The following is a 25275-nucleotide window of genomic DNA, read 5'->3' on the forward strand; positions in this document are numbered from 1 at the left end:
TTTTTTATGTGGTGCATTTTTTAGGATATCCACATTTATGATGTTTAATTATTCATTTTAAGGTTTTTATTTAACAAAATACTATGTGCATATTCTTAATTCATTTATTAGGTTTGTTTAATGATAAAGTGCAATATTAAGTTGGTGCAACTTTAAGCACTTATTCCAATACACTGATTTTATTAACTTAATTGATCACATGATTTATGCATTACATATATAAATGAAGTTTGAATTTTAATTGTTTTTATCTTGATAAAGCTCAGCATCAGCTGAGCGAAAGCGCTCGATACATTTTGGTGTGGTGTGGTGCTTAACAACATAATAATAAATTTTACAGACTACAATCTTCAGTTTCCAGGCTGGTACTTCACTCCCACCGTGGATTTATTATTTTTTGTTTTACTGGTTTTTGCGCCTTTGTCTTTTGCTTTGTTGTTTTGAGTTCATGGCCGAGGAGGTAGTACCGAGCGATTTGGAGAACACTCCACAACTATTTTAGACAATGGATGGGGACGGACCTGTTACCCGTTCTGAATTTAACAAAGTTGTAGACTTACTAACGCAGCTAACAAATTCACTTATCATGCATTCAGATTCTTCTTTAACGATGCCAGGCAGCCAGCAGCAGGGTCTGCAGCAAGGGAAACGACGTAATTCTGCTGAGCCAGCGTCTACAAGCGGATGTCATCAGCTTGGTGCTGTTCAACAGCAAAGTACGGGTAAACGGGACAACAGGACATATTCTAATAAGCAGCAGCAGTCGAGTGATATGAATACTCGGACTAAAGAATTTGATTTTAACACATGGGCCGGACAGCAGTTCTGGTTTGAACAAGGTACTGTTAATATCAGAAATAATTTGGACATTGACTGTGATTTTAACATACTAAGAGATAAAATGTACGCTCTCAGAACAAATCAGTTGGAGATAGATTATCTGAAGGAATGTGTAAAGGTAAAAAGAGTACCAAAGGGTTTAAGAAGTTCCAAATTTCCCAACAATGTTCAAATGGGAACGGTTTATTACAAGAAATTGTGTGATATCTTTAACCGTGCAGGTATAGAAATGTTAGAGGTAATGATAGTGGAATATGAAGCGAAGGCTGATACTTTGCTGAAGGATTTAAATGTGCTTAATTCTTTAACTAGTGACTTGAACTTTCTTTCTGTTAAGAAAAGTTATGATAATTTATTTAAAGAAATTGATCAGTTTTGTGGTAAAGTTCTGAATCGCAAGATACACAAATTTAAAGAGACCTGAGAGAATATAGGGAAGGGGTTGCATACCCACTTCCAACTAGGGCTAGATGGGTGAATAATAATCCTGTACAGCATGGCAATGAGCAAAATACTAATGATTTAGCCCCTTTTCAGGACCTGCCTAGGAGAAGTGAAAGGTTAGCAGAAAAAGAAAGATAGAAAAAATTCACATCAGGATTTTACATTTCCCCCAGACAGGTCGGGGGGGAGGGGGATGAAATTTCAGCAGCAGAGATGGAACAAATAGTTATTTATATGAACTTTGAAACTTCATATGTTGCGGTTGAAGATTTTTCTAACAATAAAGACTATACTGTAGTTAAAAAGAATAATTTCTCTGTTTACAATTACACTGATATAGAGGTAAAGAATGAATATTTTGACTTGTTCACAAAAGGTCTGCATTATGTTCCAGCACGCTCCTTTAAACTAGAAACAGAATTAGTAGATCTTAAATTATTTGTTCGACATTTGAATTTGGCCTTTCATTTTAAAGATCAACCTTGTCCTGATGATACACTTTCTAGGAAAAAGCACTTCTAACCCCCCTATACATCCTTCTATAAAGGTGTTTGAAGAATTGGTTGAGAGGGATATTAGAGTGTTAGATAACAGAAAACCAGCCATGGTTGCGTCTAATTTAAAACAAGAAGTTAACTTGATAAAATTTCAAGCATGAAAAGTGTAGGGTGATGAAGCCGGATAAAGGGGGTGGTTTGATTTTAATGTACACAACAGACTAAGACATTTACATTCTTTGTATGTTGCAAGATTCTGAACAATATGATTTAATTTCAAGGAATGAGTTACACATAGCATATGCTAAAATTAATTACTTATTAATGGATCATTTACTACAAGGAGCTAAAAATGAGAAATTATATAATTATTTATTAGTTCCCAAACCAAGAACCCCGATGATTTTTGGTATTCCGAAAACACACAAAGGGTTAAACCCCTTGAATTTTAGACCAATTCTTTCCGGTCAAGGGGGCATCACTGAGCCCTTAGGGAAATATATAGATCACATGTTAAAGCAATTTGTTGCATCCCTAAGGTATTTATGTAAAGACTCTTGGGATTTTTTAAGGGGTATAAGGTCAGACCTTTATGATCCAGATCTACTTATGGTAACTATTGACATAGTACAACTTTTTCCCAGTATACCCCATTCTATGGGTTTGGAATGGTTTAATGAGGTAATTGTGAATGAAGCAAATATGAACGCCAATGTTACTAATTTATTAATTGAATTTATGGACATGGTCTTAATGAATAATTTTATTTGTTTCAATGGAGAAATATACAGGCAAAAAACAGGGTTGGCAATGGGTGCCTCCTGTGCTTCCTTGCATGCTAATATTGTATTACACAAATAGGAGCAAACTTTTATTTTTAAAACAGATTGGGCAAAATATATTAAACACTATGTTAGGTATTTGGATGACATTTGTCTTTTGTGGTGTGGGACATTAAATGTTTTTAATGAGTTTATTCATTACATCAATACAACCACATCTTTTCTAACCTTCACACACACAGTTAGTGAAAATACTTTGAATTATTTAGACATAACCCTTATTAAAGATGTGGGTGACAACATTTTTGCTTCCAAAATTTTTAGAAAGCCCACATACTCAAATTCATTTCTGCATTTTGAAAGTAGTCATCCTTTTTATCAGAAAAAAGGAATTGTTAAAGGGCAATTTATACGTGCATCTAGAATGTCCAGTACTATGGATTATTTTCTTGAAGAGGTTACTTTTTTGAAAGAGAGATTTATTGAAAGAGGCTATCCTATTTCATTGATTAATGATTTGGCCTTGGAGGTAACTACATGTAGGAATTAAAAATACCCCCCCTTTATTAGGAATGACGGATATAGACGCAAGAAAGGTGGATGCTGATATTCATAACACTGACGGGACTGATTATATTCATACATATTCCAACAATTCAAGTTCAATAGAGGAAGTAATACTAAAATATTGGCCGGTTCTTACACTAAATGAAGAACTAAGAGGGGTTATTCCGGATCACCCTAAATTTGTTAGGCGTAGAGACACCAATATGAAAGAAATATCTGAAAGAAAACAGATCACAAATACACCCTTTGATGGGTTAAGGAAGGGAACCTATAAGTGTGGGATGTGTAAGCAATGTAAAGCTATCATTAATAATGACACTGTATACGTCCCATCAAGAAAATATTTATGTCAAACTAATGGCTATTTCAACTGTAATGAAAAGTATGTGGTTTATTTGGGTTTGTGTATAAAATGTCACAGTTTCTACATAGGAAAAACGGAAAGGACACAGATGTAGAATCTATGAACATTTTTATGATGTCTCTAAGAAAAAAGAATCCAATGCTTTCTATAAACACTTACTGGTTTGCCCCAATATGGAAATTAAGTTTTATGTTTTGGAGCAAATTATCCCTGACAATAGGGGTGGTGACTGGGAATCCAAATTAGAATTTAAGGAACTGTTATGGCAGCTAAAATGAAATGCTGGAAAATGGCCCGGGTTGAATGACAGTGTGAATTTGAGTAGTGTTTTAAAATTAAGAAGGGCCAAATTATAATTATTTAAATATTAATTATTTTAAAGTTGGTTGTAATTTGTTATATTTTGCTTGTAATTTATGAATTTATGGTTCAAAATTGTAATGTAAATATTTATTCATCAATATTTTTTATATATTTTTTATGTGGTGCATTTTTTAGGATATTCACATTTATGATGTTTAATTATTCATTTTAAGGTTTTTATTTAACAAAATACTATGTGCATATTCTTAATTCATTTATTAGGTTTGTTTAATGATAAAGTGCAATATTAAGTTGGTACAACTTTAAGCACTTATTCCAATACACTGATTTAATTAACTTAATTGATCACATGATTTATGCATTACATATATAAATGAAGTTTGAGTTTCAATTGTTTTTATCTTGATAAAGCTCAGCATCAGCTAAGCGAAAACGCTTGATACAGTTTGGTGTGGTGTGGTGTTTAACAACATAATAATAAATTTTACAGACTACAATCTTCAGTTTCCAGGCTGGTACTTCGCTCCCACCGTGGATTTATTATTTTTTGTTTTACTGGTTTTTGCGCCTTTGTCTTTAACATCCAAAATGTACTACGAGGACAAGAAAACTTGAGCTAAAATATTTCAGTAGCCAAGGTAACAACTGTGATGACCGTGCCCTGACCCAGCAATCAAGGAGCCTCAATCCTCACCACTAACACCAGGGAGGTTGTGTCTCCTAGAACAGGAAAGGATAACTAACACACAGCTAAGTACAATTTCCCTTACGTGCACACAGAGATCACAGTCAGTCTGGAGCTGGTTGCCCCCATGCTCACCAGGTCTCCAATAAGACTCCCCACTGGCAAGCTAGAGGGTCCAGGTCTCAGCCTAACTCAGGTCACAGCCTAATTGGGTAAGCTAAGACCTCCGGTACCATCCACATTTTATCAATCACCAAATAAAGATTTGAAGGAATGTATATGGGGAGGGGAAGAGAGCAAGAGATAAGTGGGAAAAGTTGATCCTCACCATAGAACAAGGTAGCTTAGGATTACCTGATTTGGATAGATACTTTAGAAATACACAGTAGGTTATAACTTCAAGTGGAAAGGGGTGATGATGAAAATGGGGGCAAAGAATTGAGAAATAAGGACAGAGTATGATTTTGGATCTGCTAAGTACACAGTGAATAATCATGTTCTACAAACATACTGCTATCTCCAGTTTTTTAATACTTTACCTTTCTGCCACAGTTTTGTCAAGATAAATAATTTCTGCTGGTATGACTGCATCTTTATTAATATAGGTCTCAGATGCTCTTGGCCAGGTTTGGAGCACACACTCAATGCAACCTTTCAATTAAACAAATCTTGCTGTGGAATACTACTCGAGTTGCTTACTTGTGCTTTCATAAAATGAATACAGCCTGCTCCTTCCAGTTTCTCTAGTACAGCAGAAAATCAAAAATTTCCTCTGTGTGTGCTACTTTCTAACCATGTATTTTTGAAACAGCTCTTCTTGAGAAGCCTCATACTCCTCCGGCATTTTCATTTCAACATCTTTTAGCAGTTTTATCAGTTTCTATGAACAGCTAATTAAAGCTTCTTCTAATATTTCCAGCCTTGATATAATCGTTCAGTGTTTCATTTATTTTAATCACTTCAGAGTACATCTGACTTACTTTTTCCTCTAAATTACTGGAAGACATCTTTTGAACCAAACCTGAAGCTTAAACTGCATTTTGCTGAACAGCTATAGAATCCTTCCCTGATGATCTTCTATCTTTTCTGGGCAATTTTCTTTCAGGTTTTCTTTGACATCTAAGCAGTGAACTTACTAGCCAATAATTGAATTTTACTAAAAAACAGTTTCAACAGCATTTGTTTTTCTCAGTATCTGTTTTCACACTGGAAAAGCTGAAGTTAAGCTGTTGATCGATGTGCAGTCATCTCAGAAGTCCTTGGATGCAGATCCTTAAGGAGTAGAGTTTTTAATCAAGTCTAGAACAGAAGCTGCTGTTAAAGCAATAATTAGTAGGGCATGTAAAATATCACATGATAACTACAATAATAAATCAGAGTACGTTTGAAAAAAATTGGGAAGAGACTGAAATAGCAATTTACAAATGAACGGGGTGGGGGTGGGGGGGCAATCTGTATGGATCAAAGGTAAGCAATGAAGTCCAGAATGTTTAACATCCTTGGTTGGAAGTGTTTGTGTAGGTATTTCTATATACTCCAAGCAGACTTGAGACTAGTTTTAACAGCAAGTTCTGGAGATGTGATAGGAAAGAAGCAAATGGGAACATTTATTACTGGTAGATTTAAAAACGTACCTATACAGTTCTCAGTCACAAATGTGTACTTGTGCATGTGTGTGTATGGGGGGGGGGGGGGGCAAATGGCTGTATCTAAGAAAAAAAAAGAAGTTATGTACTCACCATAACGTTCCATGCGAGTTGTTCATCTCACCTTCATTCTTACTGAAAGGTTCAGAACCGACTCGACCAACTGCAAAATCTTGAGGTCTTCAACCAGCGCAAGGCCAACTCCCTATCCCAAGATGCACCCTGATCTTCCCTCAGATCTTGTTTTGCTGCCAACTGACTACCTACTAGTATTAATATGCCACTCAGAGAGCTGGATAAGAGACAATGCACCATATAAGAAAGGTGAAGGACCTCAAATAGACTGGATGGGGGCTGGAGGGTGGGACGTAAGAATGGCGGAGAGATGAACAACTCACATGGAACGTTATGGTGAGTACACAACTTCTTTATGTGAAGTTGTTCTAGCTCACCGTTCATTCTTACTGATGGGTAGCGTCCCAAGCACCATCTTTCTCAGGTGGCTCACGAAAGAATATTTCTCAGAACTGTGGAACCAAAGGAGGTCCTGTCCCTGGAGGCCTTTTCTACTTTGTAATGAATGATAAAGGTATGAGGTATTGACCACGTAACTGCTGCACAAATAGAATCTAATGCTAACCTTGCAGAAAAATCTAATGAGGTTGAAACCGCTCTAGTAGAGTGGGCCTTTACTTTCTGTTGTAAAGGAGCATTCTCTGACTCTGCTCGACAGTGGCACAGGAAAATAATTTTCTTGGGTGGCGAAAGCCAGGGTACCTTTGGCTAGGCTTATATAGGCCCTAGGGCCAATAGCCTAGTACCTACCTATGAACCTATGAACTATAAATGAAGGAAATGCAATCTGATAGCCATCTTGACAGGGTTACTTTGTCACTGGGGCACCCTTTTTTGAATCTGAAAAGGAAACCAAGACCTGATCCGTTGATCTGAATTGTTTTGTTCTATCTAGATAAAATCAGAGTGGTCTATGAACAAGTTTGTGCAGCATGTGTTCCTTCCTATTTGTGCACTGAGGAAAGAAAACGGGCAACTCAATGGATTGGTTAAGATTTGTCTCTGAACAAACTTCTGGTAAAAAGGATGGATTAGTTCTGAGAGAAACTCTTGCCATTATGGAAAATCAGACAAGGAGGTTTTGACGGTCAAGGCCTGCAATGCAGAAAGCCTCCAAGCAGTACTAATGGCTATCAAAAATATAGTCTTACTTGAAAGGAATTTCAAAGGACAGGACGAGGCTGGTTCGAAAGAAGATATGATTCTGGAGAGAACAAAATTTAGATTCCATGGCATGACTGGAGCACTGATTGGTGGCCTCAAATGAATGTTACCTTTAAGAAAGATTTCAGCAAGTTGATGTGACACGACATTGGAGCTTTGGAAGCCAAAATGAAAGTTTGAGATTGCTGCTAATTGAAGTCTGATGGTAGCTGCAGCAGCTCCTTCACTGAAACGTTCAGTTAGAAATTCCAGTATAGATGGGATTGGAGCTAGATAAGGATCAGCATCATTCTGAGATGCCCATAAAGAAAATCTCTTCCATTTGCTAAGATATAACCTTCTGGTGGATGATTTATGAGATAATGTTATACTATGTTGGGCCTCAGCTGAAAGGTTGTAAATCCTGGCTATTGTGGGAATTGGAGCAACCAAGCTGTCAGTCTGAGGGAATGAAGAGAGAAAGATGAAGAGCCTCCGATGAATGGGTCAACAGATCCAGAACTGGGACCAGGACCCAGGGTTCTTCCAAGAGATGAGGCTGGAGGAAGGGAAACCAAATTTGCCGAGGCCAGTAAGGGGCTATTAAGATCATGGTCCTTCTCAGAAATTTTGCTTTCTGTACTACTTTGGGAATCAAAGGGAAGGGAGGAAAGGCATAAAGGAGACCCAGGGCCAATTGTGCACCAGTGCATCCCTTGGGGCATCCCCCAAAGTGGGAATCAGGGCAAAGTAGCTGCTGCATTTCGTGTTGGTTGAGGTTGCAAATAAATGGCAGCAAGGCTGGCCCCACCTACGGAATATCCATTCCGCTACTTGTTTCTTTAGGGACCACTCATGAGGCAATAGAATTGACCTGCTTATCTTGTCTACTATCACACTGGATTTCCCCGGGACGTGTGTTGCTATCAGAAAGCAATGGGTGGAGATTGCCCACTGCCATATTCTCATGGCCTCTCAACACAGGGGGTAAGACTTGGATCCTCCTTGTTTGTGTACCAGACCACTGACATGTCTGCTGAAATGCAACTGTTTCCAGAGGTAGAGAGTCTTGAAAGAACTGCAACGCTAGAAGTACCGCTCTCATCTCCAGAACATTTATATGCAGATGAGCTTAGTGTTCCTTCCACGTGCCTTGGGCTGTTCTTCCCTGATAATGCCCCCCCACCCTATCAAGGGAGCATCTGTGGTCACCATGGCTATGGGATTGGGCAGACGAATGGACAGCCCCGAGTTACATGTTGAGATGACAGCCACCACTGAAGGTCCTTCTTGCACGTATTCATTATGATAATTTGGTGTGACATTGGAAGTTCCTGAAAGGACCATTGAGAGAATAGGAGCCATTGTAGAACTTGCATGTGCATACGAGCGTGGGGAATGGCAATGATTGCTGCCGCCATCGATCCTAGCAATTTGAGTACCATTGAGACTGGGGCTTTTTTCCTTGGAAGCAGGTCTAATATTTGTTTTCTTGAGACAAATTCTTTGTACAGGCAGACAATGTCATTGAAACGGTGTTTAGTTCTGCTCCTATAAAGACGGTCTGTTGCGATGGCGATAAGGCAGATTTTTCTGAGTTGATGGTAATCCCAAAATGATTGCAGAGATTTAAGGTTGTGTCCCTAGCCTGAATAAGTTGATGCTTGGTGGTGGCAGTGAGGAGCCAGTCATCTAGATATGGAAACACCTGGAATCCCAACCATCTCAGGTGAGCAGTGACTACTGCCATACATTTGAACACTCTGGGGGGCTGTAGTGAGACCAAATGGCAGAGCACGAAATTTATAATGGCTGGCTCCCAGCCAGAAGAATAGATGATTCCTGGATGGTCTGTCAATCTTTAAGTGGTAATAAGCATCCTGAAGATCTACAGAGCACATCCAATTGTTTTTCCCCAGAAAGGGAAGTATTGACTGAAGCGTGACCATCCGGAACTTAGTCTTTTTTACTGACTTGTCTAGTCTGCTTAGGTCCAGAATATGTCTCCAGTCCCGTTTTCTTTGGAACTAAAAAGAACCTTGAGTAAGTTCTGGATCCTCTCTGGTCTGCTGGGACTGGCTGGATGACTCTTTTCCAGCAACCTTTGGATCTCTAAGGCTGCTTGGTCCCTGACTGGGTGGAACGTCTGGAATTTTGACAAAGGGAATTGAGTATCCTCTGGATATTATGCTTTGTACCCAGCTGTCTTTTATTTTTAGCCAGACATAGAGGTACAAAGATAGGCGTCCCCCGACTGCCTCCAGAGATGAACAGTTGGGCCTCCTTTCAGGAGCGCAGATAGGGTTTGCCAAAGAATTGACCTCAGTCGCCCTGGTTCTGTGGACCCCCTCTGCCGCATGGGTGACGTCTTCCATTATTACCCCCTCCTCTGCCTGTAGAGGTTTCACCACAAGTGTTTTGGAAAGATCATTGAGATTTACAGAACCATATCTTTCCACCACCCCTCCCTTTTGGGGCAAGGTCTATTTGGGGTAGAAAAATGTACTCTGATGGCAGACAAGGTCTTTTTGTCTTTTTCACTCCTAGTAAGTGTTTCCTTTACCTTTGGTGTGAAAAGCGACGAAGCGTCTAAGGGGGTGTTAATGAAGGAAGACTTAAAGGGTTCCACAAAGAAAAGTACAGTTTTGTACCTACCATAAATGTAGATGTTCGAGGATCCACATTGCTGCAGTCCTAACCATTGGGGTAGTCCGCTGTCCAGTCGGCCCGAATACCAAAGTATATGGCTGACGTCGGTCAAGGCGCATTAGACTGATGTCAGAACGTCAGGGTACTAATGCGCATGACCGACGTCATATCCTCAGTCTTTTCTTGCCCCAGATGTCAGAAGACCCTAAAAAGACAAGGCCCAAACCAAAACACCAAAAAGCCCTGCAACAAACATATATACAATATATACAAATGTACAAGAATATATATATATATATATTAGCCCACACCACCACCCCTAAACACAGAGGGGAAGGAGGAGAATTGGACTGCAGCAATGTGGATCCTCGAACATCTACATTTATGGTAGGTACAAAACTGTACTATGTTCTTCATTCCACATTGCTGCAGTCCTAACCATTGGGTAGAATCCCAAAGCAGAGGTAAGGGAGGCTGGCAAATCATAAGGAAGCAGGAGCTGTCAACATGCCTTGCAAAATAGCTGTGGCAAAACCAGCCCTAGATTTAGAGTAGAGAGGAAGGTGGTAATGCTTAGAGAAAGTATGCACTGAACTCCAAGTAGCTGCCTCCAAAATATCCTTAGTTGCTACCCCCTTAGAAATGCTGTTGAAGTGGCAGTAGCCCTAGTGGAATGAGGCCTAATCCCAGCTGGAATCTCCTTGCCATGATGGGAGTAACAAAATGAAATGCAAAACCCAATCCACTTAGAAATAGTTTGCTTAGACACAGGCTTGCCCTGAGAACTCAAAGCAAAAGAAACAAACAATTGCTGAGACTGCCTGAAATCCTTAGTCCTGCTTAAATAATAAACTGCCTATGTACATCTAAAGTATGCAAAATCTTTTCCCCTTATTTTGGGGATCTGCATAGAAAGTAGGCAAATGAATAGTTTGGTTTAAAGCCACACTAGAAACCACCTTAGGCATAAAGGAAGGATTAGTGCGTTAATGATACCCTATCCTTATGGAAAATCAAAAGGGCTCTACTGCCATAAGGGCCTGCAACTCAGAAACCCTTCTTGCAGAAGTAATAGCCAACAAAAAAGCAGTCTTCCATGACAAGTATTTCAAGTCAGCAGTAGCCGCAGGCTCAAAAGGTTGTAGAGTAAGTTTTTCCAACACAAAATTGAGATCCCAAGCAGGAGTAGGAGCTCTACGTGGGGGTCTTATATTCTTTGCCCCTCTAAGAAACTGCTTGAACAAAGGATGCGAAAACAATGGAGGGTCACAATCATAGTGAGCTGAAATTGCTGCAGCATGAATCTTAATGGAAGAGAAAGACAAACCTTTGTCCAGTAACTCAGTAAGATATTGAAGAGCCACACTCAAATTAGGCTCAGAAATCTCCAAATTTTTTGCTGCACTCCAAAATAAAAATCTCTTCCATTTTTCTGCGTACACTTTTCTTGTACTAGGTCTTCTAGCTTCCATAATCACATTTAAAACTTGTTGAGGAAGTTGAGACCTGCTGTGTTTCAACACAGAATATGCCAGGCTGTTAGATGAAGAGAGTGAAGCTTGACATTGAGCAGGTGACCGTCCTTCTGAGATAACAGATGTGGAATCAAAGGTAAAGGCCATGGGGCTGCCTTACCAGACTCCTTAGTAGTGGGTACCAGTGTTGCCGAGGCCAATCTGGAGCTAATAAAATCATCCTTGGCTTGTCTTGTCTGACCTTTAGGAGCACCTTTGGAAGAAGAGGCAGAGGTGGAAAGGCATACACATGAAGATTTTTCCAACTGAAAGAAAGAGCATCCACTTTCCAAGCTGTATGATGAAACCCCTTTGTGCAAAACTTTGGCAGCTGGTGGTTTAGTGGAGAAGCGAACAGATCTATGTCTGGAGTTCCCCATGACACTGTCAATTTCTGAAATACATGAAGATCCAGTTTCCACTGTGGGGATCCATGATTTGCCTGCTTAACACATCTGCTAAGGAGTTCTGTGCTCGGCAGAAACCTTGCCTGAAGAGTTAGTTGCAAGCTGAGCAGTCTCCCATAAAATCATTGCTTGCCTGCATAGAGGATAAGAATGTGTTCCCCTTGTTTGTTGATGTACCACATGACAGTTGTGTTGTCTGTTAGAATCAACACCTGCCCAGGAAGAAGTAACTCCTTGAAAGCCATTAATGCAAACTGGACTGCTAACATCTCCTTCATGTTGATATGTAGATGCTGTAGTCTGGCAGGCCACTTGTCTTGTATCCACTTTCCGTTTAGATGAGCTCCCCAAGCAATGTCCGAGGCATCTGTCGTTAAAATCGGACTCGCCTCTGGCCAGGTCACAGAGAGTCCCTTGTTTAGGTGACATTCCTGAGCCCACCACAAAAATTCTTTTTGAATGCAAGGTATTATTTGAATGACAGTGTCCAAATCCTGGCAGTGCTGTGTCCACACATTTTTGAGATACCATTGCAGCTTCCTCATATGCAGTTTGGCATTGGGAAGCACCAGAATACAAGATGCCATGAACCCTAAGGCTTGAAGGACTGTCCTTGCAGTCAGCCCGGACTGAAGAGATAGGTGATGGAAGTAACTGGAAAGATTCTTTTGTTTGTCCGGGGTTAAAAAGGCCATCTGGGCTGCTGTATTCAGTCTCACACCCAGAAAGCACATGTCTTGAGAGGGTACTAGACTGGACTTTATTTCGCTCACAGAATACCCTAGGCATCTTAGCACTGCTATGACATATTCCAGATGCTGTAGAAGGTTTTCCTTTTCTTGAGCCAGAATCAGGCAGTCGTCCAAGTAAGGATAGATTTGAATTCCTTTTAGCCTGAAGTAAGCTATCACTGGAGCCAGAACCTTTGTGAATACTCTGGGCAGTAGATAAGCCAAAGGGCAATGCAGAGAACTGATAATGAGAATTTCCAGCTCAAAACGCAGATACTTCCTGCAACTTAGTCTTATAGGCACATGAAGGTAAGCTTCCTTGAGATCTAAAGTTACCATCCAATGATCTTTGCCCAGCAGAGGTAAAAGCTGTTGTAACGTCAACATCTTGAACTTGGGAATGTCCAGATAAGTGTTGAGGATAGATAAATCCAAAATTGGTCTCCACGTGTTCCCTTCTTTGGTACTAGGAACAGGCGAGAATAAAATCCTAGGCCCCTTTCTGGTACAGGGACTGGCTGAATGGCCCCTATTTGGAGTAACAGAGAAATTTGCTTGTGAGCCTCTTTCCTTTGTGGAGGGGAACGCCTGGCATGCCTTTGAAAGGGGCAATGTATGGAAATAAAACCTGTAACCGTGGTGAATGATATCCAACACCCATCTGTCTTGAGTGATTAAATCCCAATTTTCTTTGAAAAGAGACAGTCTTCCTCCCAAAGGAGCTGCCAGACGAGAATCTACTGGCAGCTGAAAAGGCAGGTCATTGGGTCTGTTTACGAAAGGACTGACCCTGCCCTCACCAGAAGTCTGAGCAGGTGAACCCCTGTTCTAGGCCTAAAAGAACCTTGAGCTCTGCCCCTACCACGCCTAGACCTACCCCTAGACTGGGAATCATAAGCAGGATATGTCCATCCCTTAGTAGGCCAATTTCTACTAAACTTGGTGGCTGCACCTGCAAAAATCTTTAACAGTTTGCATAGACTTAGCTTTGTCCTCCATTTTCTTTAAAACTGCTTCCACAGGCGAACCAAATAACACATCAGACTGTAAAGGAGCATCCAAAATCCTAGTCTTAACATGCTCTGCTAAATTCTGATCCTCAACCAGGCATGTCTGCGAAGAACAGAACTAGTGGCAGCCACCCTCGAGGAGGCCTGCACAGCATCAAAACCACATTGCAAAGAATGCTTACCCACTTGTTCAGATACATGAACTAAATCCAGCAACTCTTTACACTCTATACCTTCCGCCAAAGCATCCACCTTAGATTTCAATTGTGAAAGGAGATAATTTTGATATTTTAGCATGTGAAACTGACAATTCAACGCCTCATGGCTAAAGTGGAAGAAGTATACACTTTCTTTCCCCACCTATCCAAAGCCCTTGCCTCTTTATCAGTGGGAACAGGATTTTTAACAACAGAGGCCTTAACACCTTTAGGCCCCTGAGAAACAGTTTCGGGTCTGCCCTAGGACTCTTAAACAGATACTTATGAGCTTCAGGCACCCTATAGTACCTATCAGGTTTAACAGGGCAGGAGGCAAAGAATCAGGGTTCAGGGAAGCCTCTGCAAAAACATCTTCCACCACATTCAGCACGGGAGGTATAGCTAAGGGCCTATGCTGGGGTAAAATAAGAATTCCCTAAGCCTTTTCCTGGAATCAGAGTAATCTTGGCCTTCCCATTTAAAGTGCTCCCTCATGGAATGCAGAGTCTCTGAAAATGAGAAATCCTCAGGAGGAGAAGCTGTAGGAGTGGAATCATCCACATCAGAATCAGAATAAGGAGGATACTCCTGCAAGTCTTCCAGAAGACTCAGAAGCCTCTGAACACTGTTCAAAACTCTCAAACTCAGGTTCCACCCTAGGCCTCTTATCAGGAGGGGCATAGAGCCTCTAATCATAGTAATTAAATCTTCTGCCATTTTAAGCATATGTTTCTTAGGCACAGAACCTGAAGTGCTAGGAGAAGCCCCACTGAAGCAAAACTTGGCCTACCTCTCAAAGAAGTTTTGGAAACAGAAGGAGAGGCTCTAACTACCTTGGGAAGAGAGGGAAGAACAGTTACCTGAGAAGCCCCTCAGCCTGGCCTACCTCCTGAGAGGCACATCCTGTAACAGTAAAGTCTCTGCCTGAGACTCCAAAGAAACTCCTGGCAAAACCTCTGGCTCCACTGAGCCTTCTAAAGAACCGACGTCCGGGACTGCCGGTTCATCAACCCTAGGCTTTGCTGTTTTGTCCTTGCGCTTTTGAAGCGGGCGCCGGAGCATCCGACGGCATTTTATAATTACAACGCTTCCCAAACACTAACCTGGCACAGTCTAACCTTCTCTTAATAGTGCGTTTATTAAATCTAGCACAAGAGCGGCAACCAACAACGTCGTGCTCAGGCCCTAAACAAGGTATACACAAAGTATGGTAATCCCTATGAGGTATCTGCTTCCCACAAGAAATACAGTTATTCACTTTTCTGACATCCGGTTAAATACTGAGGCAAGAAAAACAAAATGTTCCCAAGCCAACTTTGATTCGGTCTGAAACTCCGACTTCGGAAATTTTCAGAACGCCAACCTGCACTCGCAAAACTGCTTCTGCATCGGACCATGCGGCAAAAAAGACTGAGGATATGACGTCGGTCATGCGCATTAGTACCCTGACGTTCTGACATCAGTCTAATGCGCCTTGACCGACGTCAGCCATATACTTTGGTATTCGGGCCGACTGGACAGCGGACTACCCCAATGGTTAGGACTGCAGCAATGTGGAATGAAGAACATCAGAAGCGCATCCAGGACTGCCTCCTGAGAGCGATTCCTGTACCTGCTGCTCTGCTCTTGCCATCAGCTGCACATAACAGACACATGGATGAGTTCACTATCGAATTAAGAGTGGAGAGCTGGAAAGTTACCTTGTCCGAAACCCCCGCAGCTACTGAACTCTGCAGGGTGTCTCCTAGCTCCTTCAGGAGATCCCTTTGTAATCTAGTAAAATGTGTGAGGTAGTTCAGCGATAGAATGAAGAAAGCCGCTGAACTAAACATACGCTTCCCGTACCTGTCCATAATCCTAGATTCTCTATTAGGAAGATGAACAGATGAAGTCTCTAATAATTCCTTCTTGGTGGCTGCTGCCACCACTATAGCATCAACAAGTACTACTTTAGCTCTCAAGATAGACCTTACCTTTCTAGTTATAAATTTGTTAGGCCTCCTGGGTACAGACTCCGTGGTGTCTAGGGACACCCATGCCCTTCCAGTGAGTAATTCAAGCAACTTAAGCCTTCAGGAAGACTGACTCATCATCAGAAGGGTTAAAGGATTTCCAGCCACCCCTCTGTTTAAGAATTTCTAAGATATCTGCAAAGGAGATATCTTCTGAGGGGGACCGTGGGGACCCTTCTGACTCATCTAAGTCGGTATCTGAAACTCCTGTGGGGAATCCAGATGATTCTTCTTGTAGAGTCCCTTCCTAGGCACTTCTTCAGTCGGAGCTTCTGGAGAGGTCTTGGAAGAACATGGCTCACCCAATGGGGCTTCCTGAGGCTCAGGATCTCCAAGCTTCAATGGAGAGTGTGATGAAGAGGCAGACACTGGTGCTTTCAGGGAGGGAGCTGCTCGAACTGATGGGAGTGGTCGCCGGGGAGGACAAAGCCCGCCTCATAGCCTCAAAGGACCCTCAGTCCCGACGAGAGGAATCCCTCGGATCTGAAGATTCAATGGAAACAGTCTGCACCAGTATGAATGGCTGCGAGCCAGAGGTCGGGGCCGAACACACTCAAGCTAAAGCCCCGGAAGATAAAGCCGGCACCAACAAGTTGGTCCTATTATCCTCCCCGGACCTGACCAGTGAGTGTTGGCCCCAAGATCCTTCAGTCAGCAAAGACATCTGGGCAGTTGGGGCCGAAAAACCTACAGTAGGTGTCTATGGGGGTCACTGAGGGGTCCACGATCATCAGTTCTGTGCTCTCCGGCTCCAAAAATTCCATGCATATCAGAAGAGGAACAGAAGATGTTGGAGGAACTAAGGTCGGCGGTGATACAATTTTTGCCAGTATCTGTAGAAGCTTCCTCACCACACGGTCCACATCCAAATCAGACAGTCTACTGGAGGCACATGAAGAATGTGACAAAGCCACCAATTTTAATATGAGAGACTTTAAAGTACGTGATACTGGCTTCAAGGTCGGGGATTGGCTCCTAACCATAACAGTCAGTTCCGAAGGCTGTGGAACCAATGTCGAAGCTTTACTAAAAGCTGATTTCGAAGTAGACGGACTTTTTGTCAGTTCTTAAGTCTTTCTGGAGTGCTTATCTGACTTATCCAGCGGCTCTTGGAAAGAGGATTTCAGCAGACCCTTATCAATGAGTTTCTTTTTCTCTCATGCAACACTCTAGAGCTAAAGGAGTGGCATATAGCACAGCTTTCCTGTAGGTCTACCTCACCCAAACAGTAGACACATTCAGTATGTCCATTAATTATAGACCTCTTTTGCCCACATCTTGGGCATTTTTTGAAGCCAGACTTGTTTTTTTCCTTCTCCTGCTGAGACATATTTTCAAAGGTACAAAGGCAAATACTAACTACAGTAAATCACAGCAACAATGCCCTATAAAAAGAGGGCTCTCACAGTAATATGCACATAAACAAACTAGTAAAACCTTGAGAAAATTAGGCTCTGAGAAAATTAGCTATTAATGTAAATATTTACCTGCCCTGTACAAAAAGAATGGCTGTAATTTTAACAACACACACACAAACACACACACATGCAATGTAATGCTATAGATAAGACAAGAAAGGCCTTAAAACATAGCCACTAACATCCAATTATATTAGTAAAGATAACTATGTGTCCTGTGAAAAAGAAGGGCTATAATCGAATACAAACACACACTCAATATGATATTCAAGATAGAGAAAAAAAGGCCTAAAAACACGGCCACTAATTTCTCAGTAATTAAACAAACTGAGGTAGAGATAGACAGAAAAGAAGGCCTAAAAAAATGGCCCTAATAACTAACTATATTATCTAAATAATCTAAGTATAGACTAAACACTATCTATCTAAATGACTAAGTAACCAACTAAGCTATTTTAACAGCTATTTTTTTCAGAAAAAATAAAGTTATTCACTGGCCAGAGCTGGTGAAAGTCCGATCAATTTGCAGCGGCAAATGAGATCTGGGGGAAGATCATGGTGCATCATGGGATAGGGAGTTGTCCTCGAGCTGGTTGAAGACCTCGAGCTTTTGTAGTTGGCGGAGTCGGCTCCGAACGCATCAGTAAGAATGAATGGCGAGATAGAACAACTTCACATCAATTTTTAACTGAGAAAGTTTTATTGAGTTTTATCCTAAGTAATTAACAGAAAACTGAAATCAAAATCTAAACCAACTGTTAACTGAAACAAGGATCATGGAAAATAATTGTGGGGAGGTGTAAGGGTTGGTGCCACTGCAGGTAGCATATTCGCCTTTGATGAAGAAGGTTGTAGGTTCTATTCACACACCAGGTAGACTGACTGCTGACATTGCACTATAAGTGAGGTGGCTGCTGCTCTCCTGAGTGTCGCCCTACAGATGACACATTAAAACCAAGGCTCTATCTGTCTCAGTTGGTGGGAGCTCAGGTGAATGTAAAAGATCCCACAACACCTATCAAAAGGATCTGGTGATGTTCTTCCGATAAACTTGCCAAATTTCCCCAGTAGTATTAAAACAACCTCAAGTCTTCCCTGAAAAGAAGCTACTAGCCTAGTGGGACTAAAGTCAGTTAACAAGGGACAGACAGATAAATAGACAAGATAGATAAAAATCCTTAGGAAAAATGGAATATGAGGAAACAATACATGCAGAATAAATTTCAGGAGGAGGAGTGAACTTTATGGGAAGGAAAGAAATTAAGCAATTTATGTAATGTTGAAATAATTAAGAAAAACGATATATGAAAATAAACCATTATACGTGTTTTTTTCTTTTCTATTAATGTTTGTGTGCCTATGTCTTAAGTGATAATTCAATAATGATGCTTTACATAAATATATATAAATGGGTTTGCATGGAGAGTTAGGTTACGGCAGAGTCTGTCCTCAAGAAAGTGCCAAGTGAAAGGCAGCACTGAGACTGGAGAGGCCTGTGCAAGGACTGGCACACTGAGCTCAGGCTATATTCTTCAAGGCTGCATTACCACAAAAGCAAGCATTATGATGAACAGCTAATGCACAGCCAAAGTATGAGCCTTTTCCCCCTGAATTTCAAGTCTGGTGAGGCCTATGATTATGCTCTACACAGCCTGGACCACTGAGTTCTGCCAGCTAAACTCTTTGGGAGGGGAAATGGTAACAAAGCCAATGCAGGGGGACTTGTGGCAGCTCCATTGAATACAGAGATAAAATATGCTTGCACCTGTCAACAATGTGGGACTGCAGGGACCCTGGGATACAGTCTTCATAATTGCTGCAAAGGAATACACCTCTTAAAATATCTCTGCACATCAGACAGTGACACGCACAAGCTTTACTCTTTACTAGTTAAGTATGAATTGGCAGTAATTGAGGGCAATTCAAGGATGAATTAACCTAGAGGACAGTGCGACAACTGTTAAGTAGTTGTAACATTGCCATCTCTTGATGCTGTAGCACAAACTGGGATCAAGTGATAGACAATCCCACAGATTCCTGTACGAGGCAGCCACCATCACTACAATCCTGAGTGAAATCAGATATACTAACATCTTTTTCCCTGTAACTCCAGGTGGCTACAGATAAACAATGGTACTAACACTAAAAACACACTGGGTGATTTGAGTGAACCTTAGCTTGTGATTTGGCATCCACAAAAAACAAGGTTTGACTTGGTAACCACAGAAACAAAGGGTTGAATTTCTTTGCATCAAATAGAACACCTCCACAACAACTTTAAGGATCAAGACCTGAACTGTGCAAGCAGCAGGAAAGAAGAAATGGTTATGAACTCTTTCCCAGACCGCTGCATGACAGACTGTATTTTTTTTTTTTTTGCATTCAAAAGTTAAAACTTATTAACACGAAAGTATTCTAAATGCAGAAGGCCCCTCCAAGGTCGGAGCAATTATGACAAACAGCAACTTTTTTCAAACTGTCAAGGGTTTCTAACTAATCAAAAATTACAAATTACTTTCTTAAAATAGCAGATATTTGTCTATACAGTTTAGTACTTCGCAATCTATACACAGTTTAGTACGTCACAACCTTCCTTCTCAGTCTTGCAAAAATAGTGGTGAAAACTCATTTACAAAACTAATGCAAAAACTATGTACAGACTAAATGTAACACCTACCACAGCTGTTAAACTCAAACTATGCACAATGGAAATCTGCTATTTCTTGTTATAACAATAAATTAATCTGATCACAAAGTATACTAACCAGCTTAGCATGGTGTGCATTCATGGGATCAGCATACTGAAGCAAAGCCTGAAACTGATTATTCTTTGTAAAAGTGATTATTTTCAGGACAGTTCCAAATTTTGAGAAAATCTGTAAAGCAATTAAAATAAGTAGTTTATTAGTAAATGTATTATACACTTACACATACTGACATTAAATATACATTATACACATGTATGCAAGTGCAGTGTGTGTATGCATACACAGATTTAAATGCACATCATATATATATATATATATATATATATATATATATATATATACACATATATATACATACACACACACACGTGGCTTAAACTCTCAAAAGTTGATCGTTCCAACACAGAGGCTAGATCTGCACTTCTGACAAATGAGGACGATTTTTATCAACTTGGGATATATTTTGTTGTAAGTGGCAATAAATTCGCTATACTTGTGTTTTAGGCTTCAAGCATAGATCATTGTACCAGTCTAAAGCTTGTCAAAACAGCTCAACTTACTTAGTGAATGTCCAGAGTTGCTCTTCAAACATTCAACACTTTTGATGATACAATCCATAAATGCCTCCTTGGTCTTGATATGACCCCAGTGTTTCTGGAATTTTCCACCAGGGCTTCTTAATCTTTGCTCCCAAAATTTGGAACCCTCCCAATGACTAAGAATCTCACCAAAATTTGTCTTGTACACAACGTGCAAGGGTTCAGTGTACAACTGCTACATTACACATATGCTTTCAGTATGCCCTCCTCCCACTCATCCTAGGCATTTTCATAGCATTTCTAATGGGCACTATTTTCTGTGCCATACAGTAGATGATCACTGGTGGTGCAGTGTCAAGCTTAGTGCTATTAATGCTGTTACTACTTCCTACACAATTCTATACACTGTTAGAACTATTCTTCACAAGTCACTATATGGATTAATGTAAGCCTCTACTTCTACAATATTTTACTAGGTAACAACTTGCAGATGAAAATGCTCAGTTGAAACAGTTACTTAAACATTTCCTTCTAGGCATACAAATAAAATTAATCACTAGATATTAGTTTATCAGTTAGAACACTACCATAGCTCTTGATGCTTTCTTATAGTTTTTTTTAGCTTATGCAGAAGCACTAACAAAATATATAACTTGGAAAAAAGAAACTATGGTTGTACACAAACTTACCATAACAGTAGATGTTCGAATGATCACTGCTGTAATAGCCTATGCTATATGGGTTATATCCTGACAAGGACATAATGACCAGCCAGTTTCCAAAGCTTCAGGACACCTTCCCTTTGCCCAAACTGTCAGGCATTCCCCACACCTAAATTGTCAGGCAGCTCGAGCTGAGTTGACTGTAAGACAAGTTTGGGTGTGAAGCCCTTCGGAGCTTTCATGCCAAAAGGTTGAGCCCTGAAAAGACGAAGTTATAAACAAAATAAATAAATTAAATGCCCATATCCTGGCATAAACATCTCACAAAAAACAAGGGGGGTGGAGGGAGGGAGTGGCATATGATCATTCAAACTGACTATTACAGTAAGTTCACTTGCATAACTGCACTATGTTCATTATTACTGATCAGTGCTGCAGTAGTTTTAGCTCTGTTGGTAGAGTACTCCTAGCCAACTACAGTCACAAGGTGGAAGGAGAAGAATCCAGACAACCCCTGGAGAAAGTTCCTAGCAAATCCTGATCTGCACCTAGAGAAAGAAACAAGGTTACAGTGCTTTGCAAAAGTATGTACAAAATACCAAGCAGCAGCTTTCAGAATCTAACCATTTCCAAAAAGCCATAGATGAAGCCAACTCCCTGGTACAGCAGGCATTGACCTTGCCTGGAATAGTTTTGGTATGGTGAGTATAGCAAATTATACATCCATTTGGAAATGTTCTGTTTTGATACAGGTTATCCCTTCTTACCATCACAAAAATGAATTGATCCAAAGATCTGAAAAGATACAGATCTGTCAAAATAGTACCAGAAATGTCTGTGGACATCCAAGGGAAGGAGCATCCATTCTCCCTTACTTTTAGGTTCAAGAAATAAAACGGGGAGATAGACAGCTTGGATTAAGGCAAACTCAGATACCACTTTAGGCATAAAAGGAGGATTAGTTCCCAAAGAAACCTGTCCCTAATGAAAAATGATACATAGCTGACCAACCATATTATGAACCTCAGATACCCTTCTGGCAGAGGTCAGAGCAATCAGTAAAACAAGGAGTTCCATGTGAAGAACCTCAAGTTGGCTGGGTTACTTGATTCAAAGGAGCAAGTGTTAGCTTCATCAACAGAAAATTAAGATTCCAAGCAGGGGCCACTGGTTTTGTTGGAGGTCTCTTATGCAAAACCCCATTTGAAAACATTTTGACAAAACTGCAATGAAAGAGATACATCGGCAGACATGCTGAAAAGGATAATGAATGAACCTTGACAGAGGAATAAGAAAGGCTATAGGATAGGAATCCACACAAATGCTGTAAAAAACCCCACCACCTAAGCCCTGAATGGGTGATGGTAATGTTGGCACCAACCAGACAAACTTTTTCTCACTTGTTAATATATGACTTTCTAGTAGCAGATTTTCTTGCCTCCATTAGTAAATGGTGAATGCTCTTAGTAAGTAAGTGTCTAAAAGAAATTAAGATCAAACATATTTTCTTATGTGAGTAGATCCAACCTGGGGAGGAGCTTGTAGTAATACCCCCTAGCCATTTCCAAAAAAAAGAACAATTGTTGCCTGGGCCAGAAGGGATTCTTCACAATTATCTCAGGGGACTCCTGAATCTTCAGAAGTGCCCTAATATTAGTGAAAAGGGTGAAAAAGCACACAGGAACATTCCAAGAGCAAGGCTATTAGGAGTGGCTCACACAGTGTCACCAGATAAATATGCAAGTACTCTCAGATCAACCACAATGAAAGGTTTAAATATATTTAATAATAAAACAAGACACTACTAAATATATACACTCAGTGACAGAGTTCAAAATCACAGGAAATATTTAAAACACTGCAGGACAGTCTCAAATAAAGAAAGACAAATATCTAAACTAATCTTCACTACATTCCTAGCTGAATCTAGAAGAGTTACTATAAACTAATAACTTACTAATTGAGCAAGACAGATGCGGTGAATGGATCTTCTAGTTGTCAGGTCCAAGACAAAATGCTCCGTCTCACTAAGTGACTTCTCAAAATAATTATCTCAAATATTACTACTGCGATAGCTTGCAGAATGACTTCACTTCTTGTCATCTGACTTCTAGTCCCCAGGCGAAAACCCCTTGCTGAAGCTGGCAGTATTTAGCATCAACATGTAAAAATATACAGACAAGGGCTTCTGCTCATATCTTTGGCAGATGCTGAAAATCATAAAGCAATTGCATTCCTTCACACTTTCAAGACTAGTAATTACTTCACCCTAAAGACAATACAGAAAGTTTCCTAGTACAGACATTGTGTATCTTGTTGCATTGAAAAGTAAAAGATACCACCTTTTACGGCCTAACCATAAAGTAATTTAATTTCAGTTACTTTTATGAAGTTTGCTGGACTGAAGTTAGATCTTCTGTATCCCAGTTTCCACTGTTAAAATATATATACATTTAAATAGTTAAAATAGTGCATGGACATTTCTGTTCTCTTCCAGTAGGGTACACTGTGGATCCATTTTAAACGCAACTACTTTACAAATACCTTTCCAACATACACACTTCTGTGCAAGCAGTTTGATATACACATGACATACAGTTCTAATATATTTGTAACAGAAGTACCTTACATAAATCACTTCGATGTTCACCAATAACATATAATGATTTACAAAATTCCAGCTAGCTGGGCTGGCAGTAGCACCTTTTGTCACAAGGGGAAACGGGCAGCAGAAGGTTTAGGAAAGTCCATTTGTAATTATTCTTAATTCCTTTTACAGATGTCTGATACCTGGGAACAATCCCACTTAAAACATTCCATGCTACGTAGGACCGTCTCTCCAAAAGTACAGCTGAACATCTACATTTATGTTAGGTACACAAATGTATTCACTGTTGCAGTCATTACACTTTGGTTATCCTGCTGGCAGGCTACCCGCAGTTGGCCTGAACTCCAAAGTCCTGGTCTGGCGTCGGTTGCTGTCGCCTCTTCCCCGACATCAGTGCACCACAGTGGTATACAAGATGCAGCCGACGCCATTTTCTTCAGTTTTTCTTGCCCCAGATGTCAGGTGCCCCCAAAAGGGTAGGCTAAAAACATTGCTTATAAAAAGCATGCACTAAAATAAAAACATTACCTTCATCTACAAGCAAATACACCACATAGGTTGTATAGAATAGAGAAGAATAGAGAAGAACAGATAAGTCCCAGCAAAGAAAGGGGGATGGTGGGTGGATAACCTGGACTGCAACAGTGAATACACTCTAACATCTACATTTATGATAGGTACACAACTGTACTATGTTCATCGTGTTTCACTGTTGCAGTCATTACACTTGGGTTTAATCCCAAAGCTGAGGTTGGGTGGCTGGGTCTAAATAGTATTAGGAGCGGCTATGAGGCCCTGCAGAACTGCAGTGGCAAAGCCTGCTCTGAATTTAGAGTAGAGAGGTAAGTGGTAGTGCTTTGCAAAAGTGTGCACTGAAGTAGTAGCAGCAGCCTCCAAAATATCCTTGGGTTGGTACTCCTCTGAGGAAGGCTGCTGGGGTGGCTGCTGCACTGGTCGAATGTGGCCTAATGCCCTTAGGCACTGATTTTCCATGTCAGGAATAGCAGAAATGAATGCAGTGTCCTATCCATTTTGAAATAGTCTGCTTTGAGATGGCCTTTCCTTGTGATCGTGCAGCATATGCCACTAAACGTTGCTCAGTCTTTCTGAAAGCTTTAGTTTTGTCCAAGTAGAATCATAGCTGTCTGAGTATGTCCAAAGAATGCAGAAGTCTCTCCCCTTTATTCTGGGGATTTGGATAAAATGTAGGCAAATGAATGGTTTGATTGAGAGCCACACTGGACACTACCTTAGGCATAAATGTTGGGTTTGTCCTTAGAGAAACCCTGTCCGGATGGAAAATGATAAAAGGTTCCACAGCCATTTATGTCTGTAACTCTGAGACTCTTCTTGCTGAAGTTATTGCTAGGAGCAGAGCTGTTTCCCATGATAAGAATTTTATCTCGGCTGTATTGTCTGGCTCAAATGGAGGCAGTGTGAGCTTTTCCAAGAC

The 25275-nt window shown here is 40.6% G+C and overlaps 1 protein-coding gene across 1 annotated transcript in view; it reads right to left on the reverse strand.

Moving 5' to 3' along the window:
* The window catches only part of LOC122793226 (polypyrimidine tract-binding protein 3-like), a gene marked incomplete in the record, with an annotated part of 1714658 nt that overhangs the window by 1034016 nt on the left and 655367 nt on the right, over positions 1–25275 (reverse strand). The window contains 1 exon segment of the mRNA XM_044061073.1: positions 20071–20181. Within this exon segment, the coding sequence (XP_043917008.1) occupies positions 20071–20181 (111 nt within the window).

Source organism: Protopterus annectens, chromosome 2.part0 (assembly GCF_019279795.1).
Source record: "Protopterus annectens isolate FY-2018-M chromosome 2.part0, PAN1.0, whole genome shotgun sequence".
Lineage (NCBI taxonomy): Eukaryota > Metazoa > Chordata > Ceratodontiformes > Protopteridae > Protopterus > Protopterus annectens.